Source organism: Vigna unguiculata, chromosome 3, assembly GCF_004118075.2.
Source record: "Vigna unguiculata cultivar IT97K-499-35 chromosome 3, ASM411807v1, whole genome shotgun sequence".
NCBI classification, from domain to species: Eukaryota; Viridiplantae; Streptophyta; class Magnoliopsida; order Fabales; family Fabaceae; genus Vigna; species Vigna unguiculata.
The window spans coordinates 42,599,770-42,618,642 of record NC_040281.1 but is presented as its reverse complement, the minus strand read 5'-3'; the positions used below and the strand labels follow the sequence as shown (position 1 = coordinate 42,618,642).

General features: G+C 31.1%; 3 protein-coding genes across 3 annotated transcripts; all 3 read right to left on the bottom strand.

Annotated features, from left to right (window-relative positions):
- Positions 1-277: 277 nt before the first annotated feature.
- LOC114179424 (peptide methionine sulfoxide reductase A5) lies at positions 278-4,602 on the bottom strand. The gene is made up of 4 exons (XM_028065764.1): positions 4,166-4,602; positions 2,572-2,684; positions 2,353-2,497; positions 278-831 (listed from the first exon to the last, which is right to left on the bottom strand). The coding sequence occupies exons 1-4, from the start codon at positions 4,484-4,486 to the stop codon at positions 634-636; spliced, it is 777 nt and encodes a 258-aa protein (XP_027921565.1). The 5' UTR covers positions 4,487-4,602; the 3' UTR covers positions 278-633.
- Positions 4,603-6,268: 1,666 nt separating this feature from the next.
- LOC114175006 (60S ribosomal protein L8-3-like) lies at positions 6,269-7,744 on the bottom strand. Its single transcript, XM_028059760.1, has 2 exons — positions 7,252-7,744; positions 6,269-6,777 (listed from the first exon to the last, which is right to left on the bottom strand). Exons 1-2 carry the CDS (start codon positions 7,689-7,691, stop codon positions 6,435-6,437), a joined length of 783 nt encoding a protein of 260 aa, XP_027915561.1. The 5' UTR covers positions 7,692-7,744; the 3' UTR covers positions 6,269-6,434.
- Positions 7,745-16,263: 8,519 nt separating this feature from the next.
- On the bottom strand, positions 16,264-17,871 carry LOC114179251 (60S ribosomal protein L8-3-like). The gene is made up of 2 exons (XM_028065518.1): positions 17,373-17,871; positions 16,264-16,898 (listed from the first exon to the last, which is right to left on the bottom strand). The coding sequence occupies exons 1-2, from the start codon at positions 17,810-17,812 to the stop codon at positions 16,556-16,558; spliced, it is 783 nt and encodes a 260-aa protein (XP_027921319.1). The 5' UTR covers positions 17,813-17,871; the 3' UTR covers positions 16,264-16,555.
- Between the last annotated feature and the right edge of the window lie 1,002 nt (positions 17,872-18,873).

The window sequence follows — 18,873 nt, the reverse complement described above, 5'->3', positions numbered from 1 at the left end:
GCTAATGCTTACGGAGAAATTTCCTTCCATCAACCACATTGTTTAGAATACAATAAAATAATTTAACTAGAAACTTCACTGAAGTCCTAAAATGCTCCACCCCCTCCTGTGCACTACAAGCGAGAAGAACAAACAGTGGTGGCAAAGCAACCATCCAAACTTGTGGACAGATTTTTTAGTGCATAATAGATTATGTTACCTAATTACTTGCTTATAAATATAGTAAATAATTCATAAAAATATTCTTTCTAAGAATATTATGATTCTCACTGAGAAGAGCATGAAATGAGCTAATAAAAAAAATTATAACATTCTAAAACAGGCACGAACATAATCGGCTACATTTCCCCTTCACTAATACCAAGCTGAAAATTACTAGTTTCTCTCTTGTCCTCATAATAAAAGTGAGAAAAAAAAAATACAAAGTTTCTTTTGAAGATGGGGGAGAGTAAAGACTTTACAAGTACAATAAACACAACACAATGATTTAATCAGCAAGCACCCTCTTTTTACTTCTAGCCCTGCAACTGATACAAGCTATTGAACAAACCTATAGGCAATGCTGAAGCGAAGCGAAGCGAGTTAGTTGAATAATGAAATGTTGACAATCTGAGCAACTTCCCACGAGGCCAACTACAAATCTCTCAAAATTGGCCAACCCCTTTTAATGATATCATTGATCTTGGCATCAATACGCTTTTGGATATCTGGAGGGCAAAGCTCTGCTACATATCCATTCAATTTCGTTGCCAGGCTAGACCTCTCAAGCTCCTCGGCAGGAAGGTTGCCAATTAACTGAAGAAGAATGGTATTTTGCTTGAGTTCAAATTTCTGCATATTAAGAACAAAACAAGCAATATCAGTTATTTGATTTAATCTAGTGGGAATATCTTTGAAAGGCAATACTTTAGTTTTCATCTGTACAGAAATTTGTTTTATGTAAAATTGTATAATGTTTCATCCAGTGTAACATCAATCCAAGACTATGCATGTATGACCATTCAAATGTGAACAACTTCCATTCATGCCCATACAACAGGTATCCTGGCAATTTCCAGCAGTCTTTTTTCGCAAAATAACAACTCTACCAAATAAATAACTATTGCAATGTACAAACGATAAAATAATCCTTTTATTTGTTGCTAAGCCTTTTATAAAGCTAGTTTTTTAGTTATCTAGAACGGTGGTTGTCCCCTATTCCCTCTTCTTATTTCTCTTGTACACTACCTTCTTCTTCTTTTTGTACAAACACAATGTAAGACCAACAAGTGGCAAGAGACTCACAGGTACCATCCTGCTCTGTCTCTTCCGTTCACCACCATCTGTGCTCCCTCTGCTATCAGGATATCACCAATGAGATTAAGGTTTTGTGTGCTTCGATGAGCACGACATAACCCAACTAGTCGTATGGCCAGAATCACAACCACACTTCCTCATACCTTCTTCAGGTACCTGTTTGATGTATGAAGCCACACACTGCCATCCGGTTGTTGGAACACCATTGTATCTGCTCCGAAATGTTTGTTGGCGTAGTCTAGTTCATTATCTGTTCTCACCTCCATTTTTCCTCTACTAAAGAGGATTACATCTAGCCCTCCTCTGAAAAAAATGAGCTTTTTTCCTTTTTCACAAAACGGCTTCCACATATTGTCTATCTCTCAAACTCCCACCATTACGATAAAGAAACTAAAGGATAAAAATTATCTATCATGGGCTTCCTTTGTGGAACATTGGTTCTTAGGTCAAGGGTACCATGATCTTCAGGTGCTTCTGATCACATAGTTGGCAATGCTTTATTTTCTTCCATGTCACCCACCCCTTAAATTTCCTCACCTTTACCTTGGCAGATAAAGGTATAGAATTGCTTCCAAAAGATTTGGTTAAGTTTCTCTTTACCCCTAATAGAATCTAAGTTCGTTTTATTTATCCTTAACTGTACATTCAACCTAATCACTTTGAGTAAAATTTGACAGTCTTTAAATTGCTCAATAACATTTAATGTTGATTCTTTTGTCATTCAGGACCATGGTATGGCAAAGATGATTGGAAGAATATATGAGCCTCGCAGCCACTATTATTGTGAAATACAGTCATTTGTATTTTGCACTGTCGTTTTGTCTCCTAAGATTGTACATTGTCGGTTAGTCATCCAAGTTTTCAAAATTAAAACTTCTTGGTTCCAGGTCTTAACAAAATTAAAAGTGTTAGACCGTGAATCATATGAGTCAGACAAACATGTTAGGTCTTATTTCCCAAACAAACTTAAAAAAGACGAAATTTGATTTTTACTACCATTCACTCAAATTAGTGTTGTCGAACATCAATTTAAATAAAATATTTTGGAAACGAAACCTGGTGCTCTGGCTCTGCAGGGTAAAATGTTCCGAATTGTAGAATTTGAGTAGTCACAATGCTGCTTCTTGATCTGGTTTGCTCCTGCTCTTTGCTGACAGCAGCCATTCTTGCTTCTTCAGTTCCATTGACAAAAATAATAGATCTGCCAGAATACAGACATTGTTAAGTACATAACACTAGGCTGAATATGGTAGTTGAGATCAGGACTTCTCCTACCTGTATTGTTTACCCACATCAGGACCTTGGCCATACACTTGCCTAGGATCATGGCTTGACCAAAAAATATCCAGTAGTTCCCTAAAACTAATCTGCTGTGGATCATACTCAACCTGCATTGCAATAGCACCTCATAATGGCTAATTTAATTAAGATCGTCCAACATCAACTCATCATAATAATAAATTCATGCAGTTATATCTGATATTAAGATGTAGCATGGATTGATGAATTTAGTTTCTTCACAAAATATATGAAAATTTCTCCATTTGTTCAATGTTACAAAATATTATCAATATATAGTAGTCTACACCAATTCCAGAATCAAGACAACCAGGACAGGATAAAGCATGCAATAATACTATCTTTACCAGATCTACAAATAAAAACTTTTCTTTCATGAACAATGAACACATGATTCCAAAATATTCAATAAATATCACAGTCCCTGCAACTTCAAGTCAAAAGTTCACGAGTTCCTCCAAAACTTGACAGTTTCATGTTTTATAAAATAATAAGGATCTATATACAAATCAAACAAAGTGATGGAGGACATTAGTCCGCCTATGGCTTTTGGGGCTTACAGACATAAAAGAACACAAAATTTCACTCAGTCATTGGTACATTGGTTTGACACAGACTAACTATTAGCACTCTTTATGCGACCTTTGCCACATGTGAGGACTTAGCATTTCTTTGGAAATAGAAGACCTTGATCAGTTATTCAATTTGGTTGGATTCTATAGATGTTTCATGTTTTCAACTCTAGCTAACTAACTCAGATACGATCACAATCTAGGAACAAGAAACACACTGCAATACAACAGGGACAAAAAATTAAAAAACATAGAACAACTACTTATCAATCCTAACAACCAGAGATAATTATGAGATGGTTGAGTGTTTGGAATAAGTCAACCAGCGCCAAAATCAAAAAGTACACCAAAATATCCACATGATTTGATTGCTTTAAGCTTTTACTTTGTTGAGACTAAAGCACTCTGCATCACTATGTCAAAGGACATAAAACTCAGCAAGGTGGGTAAAAACAAAACAATGTCTAGACGAATAGAATGTTCTTGTTTCCACCGATAACACGTCTACTGTTAACAAGAAGACAAGACGTGGAGAGCCAGAAAACTTATTCCATGAACTGCTACTAGGAAATACATAGAAAATGTGGGTTAGGCTGTAATAATCAGCAAACACCAGTAAAATTGGTAGGGTAGCAAATCTCTTTCACCCCTTATTTGATGAAACGTAATAATCCCAATCCAAAATATCAATGTATAGAAACTTTACCCGGTGAAATGAACTGAAATCTAATATCAACAGAGTAGTTTCAACAAGAACGATTAACATAGTCATTTCAAACCCACATCACAGTTACTAATCCAATTCCAAGCTCTAGGAATTAAAATGGATGTATCAGTGTTAACAATCGATTAAAAGATCAACCTATAAAATGTGAACAACTTCACAGTTTGGCACGCAGACGGACGTCACAATTTCAACCAATTAGTGATGGTAAGTCCATTTTATGATATAGTAAGAATAAGAGGGAATTGAGTGGGAAATTAGAGAAATTGGGAACCTTGACGCATTCGGCATGGTCACCCAAGCTTCGGTATTCGGGGTTGGACTTGGATCCGCCGGCGTAGCCGACGGTAGTGCGTACAACGCCGGGCAAGCAGCCGAAGACGGCTTCGGATCGCCAGAAGCTTCCGAGGGCGAAGACGGCCACCTGGAAGCGCTGTTGGTCGGATTGGTCGAGGGCGGATTCGGCGACTCGATCGGGAAACCTGATGCAGAGAGCATTGTCGACGAGGAGGAGGAGGAATAGGACAACAATTAACACTGAGAAAACTTTATGATGATTATACGAACGGTTATGGTTCCTCTCTGGAACTGCCATTTTGGCCACTCGCCCAGGCGTTGCGTTTTGTCTCCGCTAAAATACTACCAAGCGCACTGGGAACGAGTTTTGGTTGTCGTTTTAGGAGGTGAACGTGACAAAATGCCCCAACGCGCCTCCCACCCTCCACCTATATGTCGTTTTGATTACGCACTTCTAAATTTCTCTATATCATAGATCATATTATGAGGAAAAAGACTATATAAACAATAGATTATATAAAATGATACACGCATTTTTGTTTAGCAAACCATATTTATTTACAACGCAACACAAGATGAGGTTTTTAAAATGTTGTTGTGCATCTCCCAAGACTAAAAATACGGGTTTTATTTTATATGACATTGCTCTACTATGTTTTTCACAGGAACTCTCTGCTACGTATTTTAATTCTAAAACCCCATTTATATATCCTTAAACTTTTCATACAGTAGTAATGAGATAATTCTCGAGTTTAAATGAGAAAAAAAAAAACTTCTTGTATAGAAATAGTGGTGATCACATGTCATAATAATTTGAAGTAACTTTTAAACTAATCAAATTTAGCACCAAAAACTCTCTTAAGAGTCTTGTTTTTATTAAAGGAAAACATTTCTTTTGGTTTGTAATATATAAAGTAGTAAAAAATATCTCACTTTTTACTATTTCGCATATTTTATTTTTCACTGACAAATTTGTATTGTTTCACATATTTTATTTTTTTTACTTAAATATAAAAATACAAAATATTGAAGAAGGTGATAATCTTTTTCCATAGCAAATGCATCAGTAATAATATAATTATATAATTATTTTATTCTAATTTACTTATAATCTTTTTAAATGGCAAGTTTTCCTTCTTTATGTTACTTTCTCTTAATCGTTTTTTTTTTCACTTTATTCATCTCCCTGTCCAACATGTTCTGCCCTCAATTTCTTTCATTTCCTTCATTACCACCAAAGGTAGAACAAGAGACGATGCCACCTAAATTAATAACTATTAGAAAATAAATACAATTTTTATCTTCATTGAAAGCGTTACATGTATCATCAAAGATATAATGAGCATGTTATGTACACACACGTAACATGCTCATTATAAAACCTTTGGACGTTTTTACGTAGCCTGATTCCGTTTGAATTTAAAGCGAAACGAACAAAACAAAGCATGGGTGGTAATGCTTTATAATCAATCATCTTTCAATCTATACACAACCCACATCATGAAAAGCCTTAATAGTTGGATCCAAAAGAAGCTAGATTTAAGATTCACAATCACAAAATAGATTTTGACTTGTACTCTCAGAGAAAAACAGTTCTACCTGAAATTAAACTTAATGACATTATTCATCAAATAATCAAAATTAATACTGTGATTAAGAGTACAGAAACACAACCACACCTCCACAAAATCACCACAAAGGTATTCAATAATCATCACGACCGCCTGAGTGAATTGATACAGTAAACCATTCTGGGTTTGGTAATATACTTTCCGCTCAAAATCTAAACTTGTACAGAACTGCTAGAGCTTCCAAGTTGTGTTCAATATTTTATGATTATATATGAGATTCTATTAAAATAATGTAAATTGAATATCACCGTTAAGTTCTACGAACCTAATTATAGTATAGTGAAGCCTAGGGTGAGATTATCTACAACGAGCTTAATCAAAGAGAATAAGAAGTACGTGAAAAATTATTTGTTAACCACGGCAACTCCGAAAAGCTAGAAGGAATCCCGAAACAGACACCTAGCGGCACCAGAACAATAACAACAGTACCATCATGCAGCCAAAGGACATGTAACTCAAACAAATATAAATGACCGTCTATTAAAAACTCCATGTTTTGGACAGAAAATGGTTATCAAAAGAGAGGCCAAACAGATTAACATAACAATCTATCAGAGAATAAAAACAAAATTGAAAAAGAAGCAATCAAATATACCAATCCTAAGAACACTCTCCTCAAGCCTTATCAGCCTTGGCAGCAGTTGCAGCAGCTTGTCCTCTAAGACGACCAGTCCTCCTAGCGGCAATGAGACCAACCTTTTGACCAGGAGGAGCATCACGCCTGACAGTACTGGCGTGACCAATGTGCTGGTGGTTACCTCCTCCGTGAGGATGCTCAACTGGATTCATAGCAACACCACGCACCTTCGGCCAGCAATTCCTCTTCACTCTAAACTTGTGGTAAGCATTTCCTGCCTTAAGAAGAGGCTTCTCAGTCCTTCCACCACCTGCAACTTGCCCTATCATGGCCCTGCAATTACTCGGAACAATCTTCTTCGCACCAGATGGAAGCTTAATCCTGTACAAAAGCAGGAGCCACAGTTAAAGCACACTCAAATGCACCCCCCATTTCAGTAACAATCCACGAACCATTAAACCAATTCACCAAAATCCTCAACCATTCTCATCACTAAATTATATATTATTCAATGCACTTTAATAAGAAGTGCTCTACCATAACAATCGAACTACACCCAACAATATCCTTAAACCAAATCACCCAAATTCCTAACCTTCCTCGCTGATGAATTAAAACTTATGCTAAGCACTTCAATCAAACATTAATCCAGCAAGGTACAATCAACCCGCGACCAAATGCCCCAGAATTACAATTACAACAAAAATCGAATCGCGAAAGACGGAATTATAACGTTCCGAACACTTGCAAACCCTAAACAATTCTTCCCGAATCCTAAGTCAGTAAATCATAAATTATAATGAGCAATTCAAAATTGAAATTTTAACATAACCAAAAAAAAAGGTGGATACGAACCTAGAGGTGTCATTGTCAGGGTTGTGGCTGATAACGATGGCATAGTCGCCGGAAGCCCTAGCAAAGACACCACGGTCACCGACATGGTGCTCAACGTTGCATATAACAGCTCCTTCGGGGATAGAGCGAAGGGGCAAAACATTACCAACAACGAGAGTGGCCTTCTTGCCACAGTATATGAACTGACCGGTATAAAGGCCTTCGGCGGCAACGAAGAGCTCGTTTTGCTTCTTGTATCTGAATGGGTGACGGAACGTCACCTTGGCAAGTGGGGCGCCGCGGCCAGGGTCGTGGATGACGTCGGTGACGACACCCTTAAGGTAGCCATTCCGCTCACCGAAGTCGAGGCTGCGGAAGCGAGCCGGTCCCTTGCGGTGGTGGGTGTGGGACTTGAAGACTGAGCCCGCACCCTTACGCTGCGCACGGATCACACGTCCCATTGCAGCTCTGCAGTGTTCAATAAACCTACCTCTCAGACGGGAAGGAAATTCTAGGTTAATGGAGGCTTAGATGAAACTCTAGTACCAGTGTTGGGTTTCCTCTTTCCGGGCTTAGGTCAATATGGGCCGGCCCAATTTCAATTCGTACATAAATAAACATTTTACTATAATTACACCTTATTGAAAGGCCCGTTTAAATTCATTCATAAATAAACATTTTACTATAATCACACCTTCGTTGTTTTATTAAATTTAATTCTACATTACAGCGTACATGTAAATCACTCACAATTAGGGATCGCGACGGACGGGACAATTTTTGTTATTTTTTACTCATTTCTATCGAAAAAATGTATCTTTATTTTCATATTCAAATTTAATGAGTATTAAATTTTTGTTTCATTCTCATTCTTATTGGGTAACGAGTATACATTGGTACACATACTCGTACTCATTTTCTTATGTTTTAATATTAATTAATTAATTTTTATAAAATAATAAAAAAATACGACATAGGAAATATAATATTATCAACAATTTAATATTAAGATGAAGGTTGTTTATTCGATATCAAATATTTATAAAAAAATTATATTATAATTGTATACATTTTAAATTAGAATACCAAGTAAAATTTCATGAGAACTAAAACATGTATTAAATTTGTAAACATTAATGAATTCTAGTTGATAAAATTTAATTAACAAAAACATAAAAGGAAAACAAATATTCAAATTAAAATACATATTAAATGTTTGTTTACTTCAATTTTTTAAATTCTAATGAATCTTTTTTTATACACTAATACAAGTTATAATAAATCACTTGATCCAAATAAAGCAAAGAACAAATATTAAACTAATAATAATAAAATTTTAACATAGATATTGTATCTTTTGAACTTCAATATATGTTAGATGGTGATAAAAAGAAATTCAAGGTAATTGCATTAAAATTTTAGATGATAGTAAATAAAATTTGGGTTAAATATGTTTTTGGTCACTGAACTTTCGGTGAATTTTGAAATTAGTTCATTTTGAAACTTTTAACTAATTTATTCCTTCATCTTTCAAAATACGTGGATTTAGTCATTTTAATCAAATTATATTAGGTTTATTTGATGTTTTGCACGTATTTTAGGATTGTATTTGAGTTGTTTATACTATTTGACACATTTTTATTTTAATTTTAAGTCAAATACTATTATAAAATACGCTTGAAATGTCAAATAAACTTAATAAAATTTGATTAAAATGACTAAATCCACCTATTTCAAAATATGAATGACTAAATTGGTCTAAAGTTTCGAAATGAACTAATTTCAAAATTCACTGAAAGTTAAGAGTTAAGGGACCAAAACCATATTTAATCCATAAAATTTATATACATAATTATAATGACAAAATCATGGTATGATAATGAGTTAAAAAATAAAAGAATAATTATATAAAATATACTAGAATAGTATTTTGCATTATAAAAATAAAAAACAAATAAAGTTATTAAAAAATGATCAAATGTGTGTCTTAGAAATAATTTGAGAGACCATTAAATGAAATCGCACAAAGAAAAATAAATATATAATTAAGGATATGATAAAATGAAAAATACTTTAGAGATCTAAGAAAACTTTTCAAATATTAACATAGTCAATGGTTGAGAAATAACTAAAAATTTTAGCAAAACAAAATAGTTCTTCAAAAGAAAAAAAAAACAATAGAGTAAAAATAAATAAATTTTCTATATTACTTAGTAAAGGTTTATGCTATTGAACACTTAAATTGAGAATCTTAAACGTTGTTCTCGTATCAAAGGAAAATATGCAATAAATAAAAATATTAAAAATATTCAAATTTGAGAGATAAAAAATATGTCAATATTTAATTAACATAAATCATTTGAACAGTATTGCATAAATGTTATGATAAGATGAAAAATATATTGGAGAGACAAGATGAAAATATATATTAGAGATGCGAATGAATTTTATGACAAACCAAACTATTAGAAGAAATAAAAAATAGAAAGTACGTATTAATATATATATATATATATATATATATATATATATATATACACTTATTCACTATGAATATTTTAATAATTTAAACGGGGATGGAGATTAGGTGGAGATGGGTATTTTGGCGGGTATGAAGACGGGACAAATATATACATCATCTCTATACCTAATTGAAAACATCGGGAATTCTTCATATCCATATTTATATCTAGTCAATGCGAGAATTCTCCGTAAAAACGGAGACAGGTTTAGACAATATTCACGGATACAGATTTATTTGTCATCCCTACTTACAACAGAAAGGAACAACTAAAAATTTTAGATATCGTTTGGATTATATATTTAAAACTGCACTCAAAATCTATTCTAAATTATGAGTTAAACTAAAATAAATAAAAATTATAAAAAAATTGTTTATATTCTTATAGATATAAAATCTAGATACCTGGATATGTTATCATACTTACAACTTTTGAAAAGTAAGATAAGCTGAAAATAGTTTTTTATATCTTCTTCGTATTAGACCATTAATAAACTTTTTATACCAGGATAATGTAGACAGAGTCTCCCCTTATGGCCTTAATAAAGAATAATATGTTTTAAGTCATTGTTGTCTGATACAAAGAGTTATATGTTTTAATTCAATATCATTTGATCCAAAAATTTAAACTCAAAATGTCGTTACAGGCCTCTTCGTTCAAACTCTACCTTAAATGCTTAAATATTTTTATGGACCTCTTTTTTTATCAAAATCTTAATTAGGTGTCCAAATTCATGTTTTTGAAGATGTGAAATAATTAGGTCATTCCCGCTACTAATGTATTAATCTTGTTAAGTATGTGTTGCAAGTCAATTTTTTTATTTTATTTTATTTTAAATATTATTTATGTTATGTATCATATTAGTATTGTGTCATGTATCAATTTAGTACGAGGATACGTGTCAAGTCATTGTATGAATCTCAATTTAATTCATATATATCTTTATCTCAAAATAATAAATATATGACTTGATTTAAAAATTTAAAAAAAAATAGGAGTTGACATGTAATATATGCTTAATGTTGTTAGTATGCAATAAAGACTTAATTTTTACATATTTTCAAAAATATGAATTTAATTGAGATTAATAAAAAATTTAAACTTATTCGAGATTTTGATAAAAAAAGAAAACCAAAGAATTATTTTAAACTAACTTAATAAAGATATAGTTATTCAACTGTCAAAACAAAACCAAAAATTATAAAAATAAATAACTTAATTGCATCTTAAAAATCATTTATGTACTTTAGACAACTTCTTACACATTTTATTATAGGTTAAATATATTTTTGATCCATATACTATTACCAAAAATTGGAAATGGGCCATGCTTGAAACTTTGAACCATTTTTATCCTCGTTCTTTCGAAAGTAATACTTTTAATCTCTCAAATATATCGACATTAAAATTTTGTTGACTTGTCTAACGTGACATTTAAAATTATTATTTTTAAAAAAATAAATTAAGAAAAATGATATTTTTTTTAAATTTAAATTGTTATAAAAATTAAACGTTAAATGTTACATCTTGTTAGATTCATATTCTTCTCCAAAATAAATAGGCATTTAGTGTTCCACTTTCCCCTCTTAGCTGGTCACTCAATCTCATATCGTCTTCTACCAAACCAAAGCCACCATCACCAGAAACCTCATTGTCACGCTACACACACATGTGCTTCCTTTATTCTTCTTTTACCTAAAATGAGGGAAAGCATTCATTTTTTACTAGAGCCATTAGCAACGACGCTATCGCCATCAGAGCGCTTGTCAATGTTGTTGCTAGATATGCCAACTACAGTTGCCAACGTTGCCAGAACAACTCCTTCCTCAACTGCATTTCTCCTCCACTTAAAAATTCAAGAATGATTTGGCAACCCTGCCCTCCTTCCTCATCATGCTACATAGAACCACCATCGAAGGCGTTAAGTGTTTGGGTGTACTCCTTCCGATCCCTAATTGCAAGCCCCATTTGTTGTAACTTTTTTTGTACTCTAAAATTACTTATTGGGAGTTCAAGTACATGATTTTGCATGAATTTGGCACTAAAAAAAATAGAATTACAAACGAATGAATGTATTTTTGTGGATAAATTGGAATTACCGCGAAATTTTAATATTTGAATATTTTAATTGTTGATAAAAAAATTCGTCGGTAATATAAAGGAAAAATCCATCAGAAATACATATTTCCATTATCGACGAAAAAAATTCTTCGATATAATTTGTTGTTAATAAAAATTTCAATAACCAACAAAAACATTCGTCCATAAAATTCGTTGATAATTACAAAACTGAAAATTTGTCGACAATTTAAATTTTTTGTTACCGACAAATTTACCGATGAATAAATCCACTAGTAAAAGGAGCATGAAATTTCTTGCCCAAAATTCAACTTAATAAGGTGCGCCAAAATTATAAGAGAAGAAGAAAAAGAGAAGAAAAGAAGAAGGAAGAAGAAGAAGAAAAGGAGGAGAAGACATTGGACACACAGCGATGGCAAGGCCTTAGAAAAGATAATTTCTCTAATATAGATACAAGAAGATAATTGGTGTGGATGATGCCATTGGAGAAAGAGAACATGAACTTGGATCGGTGCCCATAAAAAAGGTTTATCACACTAGATACCATATTAGAATTTAATATATTCTTACATATAAATAGAATGTGATGAAACTGAATTTAAAACAAAATTCTATATACACTAACACTCCAGAACAAAAGTAAGAGTATAATAATAAAAATTATAACTAGGTTAAAAGTAACTTTCTTACTTTTGTGAAAGCGTGACCTTGAACATTGGCGGAACTTTATTATGACTAAGAAGAACCACGGCTTCTCCAAAAGTATTTTTAATTTTATTTTTTATATGTAATTTCTATATTTTAAAATTATATTATATATATATATTATTTATGTATTTTTATTGTTTTGAAAAATAAAATAAAAATCAATTTGATGGATGTTCGTTAATAAAAAGGATTAGGATTTTGTCTCTGTATATAAGGTTCTTTTCGAGTAAGTTATCAAGAACGTATGAAAGTAAAAAGAAAGATAAAAAGATAATCGGGAAAGAAATGGAAGAACAAAGAGATCGAGGAATGTATTATTACAATATATCTCATAAATCAATATTAGTATTCTATTATGATCCATGTATTTTAAATTTATGATTCTCTTATTCCTATTAGTATGTTTTTCCTAACTTAAGTTTTCTCTAAATTAGTATGAACCCTAATCAAGATTTTAGGAATTCTTTTATGAAATTGGCATGAACCATGATGGTAGTTTTTCTCATATTAGTATAATTCTAAATTATGAAATTTAAGGATTTTGTATTTTCAGTTTAAATTTGTAAAACTTTATGAATGTATCTAAGTTGCATTACAAATTTTGTTACACATAATAAATTAGTTAAATAGTTTTAAATTGAAATAAAAATGATGAAAAATATTAGAAATTGAGAAGTACATCGTAAATCAATGTAAAAAAATAATTTAAGTAGAGAACATAAAAATTTTATTTATTTAATTAAAAAAATAATTTATATATAAAAAAATTTAATTTGACACCCTATAATTTTTCTTCGAGTTACGCCACTTACCTTAAATCAACCTTTCCAAATATTTATTATCGAAAAATCTAGTTATTACACTAATGATCTTTACAGAAAATGTTCCTGAGAAAGCAAGATCAAAACAATTAATTTTTTAACAATTGAAACAATTAAATATAGATTGAGAAAAAAATATCTATAGAGTTATATTGATTCACCTTAAAAAAATTACATATCAACTCAATCACAATCAATCTAAAATAATTTATGATATGACAAACCCTGAAAAAACTAGAATGGAAAACTTCATTTATATGTTTCTCATACAGTAACAATGAAATATTTCTTATATATTAAATGTAGTGATAGCTAGGGATGGTAATGCAACGGTACGGTTTTCGCTATCTTATATTTATTTTTATTAAAAAAAACTTATCCTTGTTCCTAAATTTAATGGGTATCAAATTTTTGTCTCATTCTCATCCCAAACGGGTAATGAGTATAATTTCGTACTCATAACTGTATCTGTTTTCTTACTACTCCAATATTAATTTTAATTAATTTTTATAAAAAATAAAAAATTACAGTAAAGGAAACATAATATTATCAAATATTTAATATTGGACGATGGTTTTTTCTTCGATATCAAATACTTTGAACTAAATTATAATTGTTTACATTTTATATTAGAATACCAAATAAAATTTCATGAAAACTAAAACATTTATTAAATTTGCAAACTGCAAACATTAATGAAACCTAGTTGATAAAATTTAAAAATATAAAAGGAAAACAAAGATTCAAATTAAAATATATTTTAAATGTTTGTTTACTTCAATTTTTAAAATTCTAATGAATCTATTTTTTATACACTAATAAAAGTTATAATATATCACTTGATCAAAATAATGCAAAGAACAAATAATAAACATAATAATAAAATTTTGACATAGATCTTGTATATTTTGAACTTATGTTGGATGGTGATAAAAAAATATTCATGACAATTACATTAAATTTTTATATTGTAGTAAATAAAATTTATTTATACAATTATAGTGAAAAATTACAGTATGATTAATAATGAGTTAGAAAATACAAAATAATTAGATAAAATATATCAAAATAATATTGTACATGATAAAAATAAAAAACAAATAAAAATATTAAAAAATTAACAAATGTGTGTCTTAGAAACAATTTGAAAGACTATTGAAAGAAATCGCACAAATGAAAATAAATGTATAATTAAGGGTATAATAAGATGAAAAATACCTTACAGATCTAAGAAAACTTTTCAAATATTAACATACATACTCAATGGTTGAGAAATAATGAAAATTGTTTTAGTGAAACAAAAGTTCTTCAAATGAAAAAAAAAATAATAATAATAAGGAAAGATTTTTTGTTATATTACCTAGTAAATGAAAGGTTTATGCTATTAAACACTTAAATTGAGAGTATTAAACATTCTAGGAAAATATATAATAAATAAAAATATTAAAAAATAATAAAAATATTCAAATTGTGAGACATATTTTTTTTTTAATTCACATACATCATTTTAACATAATTACATAAAGATTATGATAAGATGAAAAATATATTGGAGATGCAAATGAGTTTCATGACAAACCAAATAATTAGAATAAATAAAAAAGAAATTATATATATATATATATAATTACTTAATTAATTATGAATATTTTAATAATTTAAACAAAGACAGAGATATGGCGGGAACGGGTATTATGGTGAGGATATGTATATCTCCATACCTAATCGAAAAAGTCAGAGATTCCCTCCCCATACCCAGTCAATGTGGAGATTTTCCGTTAAAACGGGGACAGGTTTCGACAATACACGAGTTTATTTGTCATCTCTAATGATCGCATCTTATAATTCGAAGTAATTCTTTCCCTTAGTAAATCTAAAAATAAAAAACTTCTACATCGGAAGAGTATATCATTTAAATTAATCATTGTCACATAAATAAATAAATAAGCGGACTTTTATTCATTTGAGGGATACAATTAGAGAAGTCTAAATGAGTTTCGATATGTGAGTCGACTCATCACATGTTTGAGCCGAATTAAATTAAAAAGTTTTATTTTTAAAAAAAATAAACTGAACCAAACCCAACTCACGGGTTAAACATATTCTAGCCAAATTAAATGTAGATTGACCTACTTAACCCACCAACATTTTTTTAATTTTTTTGTTATAATTATTTACTACTTCTAATTATATAGGTTCACAATTTTAATTTTTAAATACTAAAATATTGTTTGATAATATTTGAATAGTTTAAATATTTAATTAATTTGTTTGTCACTTGATACTTTCATTTCTAACTATTACCTTTATAATAATACTTCAAAAAACAAGTGAGCACTTTGATTCTATTATAATAAAAAATAAATTAAATAAATTTACTCTAATTATAATACAATAAATATTTCAAATAAATAACCAAGAAAAATAAAATTCATAAATGAATCAAAACACTGACCCAACCGGATTTTAAAATTTCTAATTCACCAAAAAATAAATCAAATTAATCAAATTGAATCAACATATATGAACCAAGTTACATGACTCTCTCACATCTAGATACAAGCATTATTGAATATAATACATATTTCTCTCGAACAACATAACATGGGCATAATAAAATCTTTAGACATTCCAACATAAATTCATCATAAATATTCTACCGCGCTATAGCCAGCGTGTGTAAAATGTTTTCGTCAATCATCTCTGAATTCATAACCCCATCATGAAAAGCTTTAAGAGCTGGACCCAAAAGAAGCCAGGATATATCAGCAACAAAAGATCCAAAAATTTAATAACATTATTTGTTAAATAATTCAAATTAGTAACACCGTCGGTAATAATGCAAAAACATACACCCCTTTCACTCAAAATCTAAACCTATATAGAATTGTCAAACATCAATGGATCTGATAAATCATTATCTTTTATTTTATGTTTAACCATTGCAAATCCGAAAAGCTCGAAGGAATCCCAAAATACAACATCGAGTGTCATCATAAACAATAACAGTGCCATCATGCAGCCAAAGGACATGTAACTCAGATATAAATGACCGTCTACTAAAAACTCCATGTTTTAAGCAGAGAATGGTTCTCAAAAGAGAGGCCAAACAGATTAACATCGTAATCTATCAGAGAAAGAAAAACAAAATTGAAAAACAAGCAATGAAATATAGCAATCCTAAGAACACTCTCCTCAAGCCTTATCAGCCTTGGCAGCAGTTGCAGCAGCTTGTCCTCTAAGACGACCAGTCCTCCTAGCGGCAATGAGACCAACCTTTTGACCAGGAGGAGCATCACGCCTGACAGTACTGGCGTGACCAATGTGCTGGTGGTTACCTCCTCCGTGAGGATGCTCAACTGGATTCATAGCAACACCACGCACCTTCGGCCAGCAATTCCTCTTCACTCTAAACTTGTGGTAAGCATTTCCTGCCTTAAGAAGAGGCTTCTCAGTCCTTCCACCACCTGCAACTTGCCCTATCATGGCCCTGCAATCACTCGGAACAATCTTCTTCGCACCAGATGGAAGCTTAATCCTGTACAAAAGCAGGAACCACAGTTAAAGCACACTCTAATGCACCCCCCATTTCAATAACAATCCACGAACCATTAAATCAATTCACCAAAATCCTCAACCTTTCTCATCACTAAATTATATATTATTCAATGCACTTTAATAAGAAGTGCTCTACCACAACAATCGAACTACACCCAACAATATCCTTAAACCAAATCACCCAAATTCCTAACCTTCCTCGATGATGAATTAAAACTAATGCTAAGCACTTCAATCAAACATTAATCCAGCAAGGTACAATCAACCCGCGACCAAATGCTCCAGAATTACAATTACAACAAAAATCGAATCGCGAAAGACGGAATTATAACGTTCCGAACACTTGCAAAACCCTAAACAATTCTTCCCCAATCCTAAGTCAGTAAATCATAAATTATAATGAGCAATTCAAAATTGAAATTTTAACATAACCAAAAAATAAACGGATACGAACCTAGAGGTGTCATTATCAGGGTTGTGACTGATAACAATGGCATAGTCGCCGGAAGCCCTAGCAAAGACACCACGGTCACCGACATGGTGCTCAACGTTGCATATAACAGCTCCTTCAGGGATAGAGCGAAGAGGCAAAACATTACCAACAACGAGAGTGGCCTTCTTGCCACAGTATATGAACTGACCGGTATAAAGGCCTTCGGCGGCAACGAAGAGCTCGTTTTGCTTCTTGTATCTGAATGGATGGCGGAAAGTCACCTTGGCAAGTGGGGCGCCGCGGCCAGGGTCGTGGATGACGTCGGTGACGACACCCTTAAGGTAGCCATTCCGCTCACCGAAGTCGAGGCTGCGGAAGCGAGCCGGCCCCTTGCGGTGGTGAGTGTGGGACTTGAAGACTGAGCCCGCACCCTTACGCTGCGCACGGATCACACGTCCCATTGCAGCTCTGCAATGTTCGATTACCTACCTCTGAAATGGAATGAGAATTCTAGGTTAACGAAGACTTACATAGGACTAGTACTTTCAGTGTTTAGTCTTGCGTTTCTTTTTCCTGGACTTATGTCAAAATGGGCCGGCCCAAACCCAATAAGATTTGGATTGGGTGACGAAAATAAAGTAGAAGTAAACCAGTAAATTAGATTGATATATTTTTTTTTGTGATTTCAATTATTAACTTCAGGTTTGTCTTCATAGCAATATTTAAAATTATAATTTCGGAGCTATTTGTTTATAAGAGCTTATAAAATAAAATTAATATTTCCATAAAATTACAAAAGTGTTTTTATATTATTAAAATAGCTTAATATAATGATTTGTCTTATTATTTTTGACTTAACGTGAAAATTGATTAGATGTGAAGTGATATATTGGTAGTTCTCATAAGTAATATCTAAAATTATAATTTCTTCATAAATGATATATCCAAACAATTTATTTCATCACCAAATACTTTACTTTTAAAACAAAATTATCTTATTAGAAGTTCCATCCAAATATTATGGGTTACAGTTAATAAATTTATGGTTTGTTTTAAGGATGACATTATAAAGCCGTTTTTTTATTGTAAAAAAACTTATACTTTTTTCTTATTTTCATGATTTAAACCTAACCAAATTCAAATTAAACTATAAAAAGGGAGATTATTTTTAATATATCTCTACTTTAATTATTTAAATTTCTCTTATTTTAATCAATAAATTCAAAACAAAAGGCAAAATATAGTTCTTAAAGAAGACACATTTAATAGTTTTGAAGTCACTGGCCCAATTTCTTTTATAATAATAATAATAATAAATAATAATAATATTTATTAAATAAAATGAAGATTATAAAAAAATTAATCATATAAATAATTATAAGAAATTATTTTTTATAATTTTATTGATAATTGTTAATTAAATTAAAAAAATATATAAAACCTAAAGTATATATTAAGATATAAATTATGTTAATATGATTGACAAATTTATTTTATTTTTTAATATTTTGAGTAGCAAAAT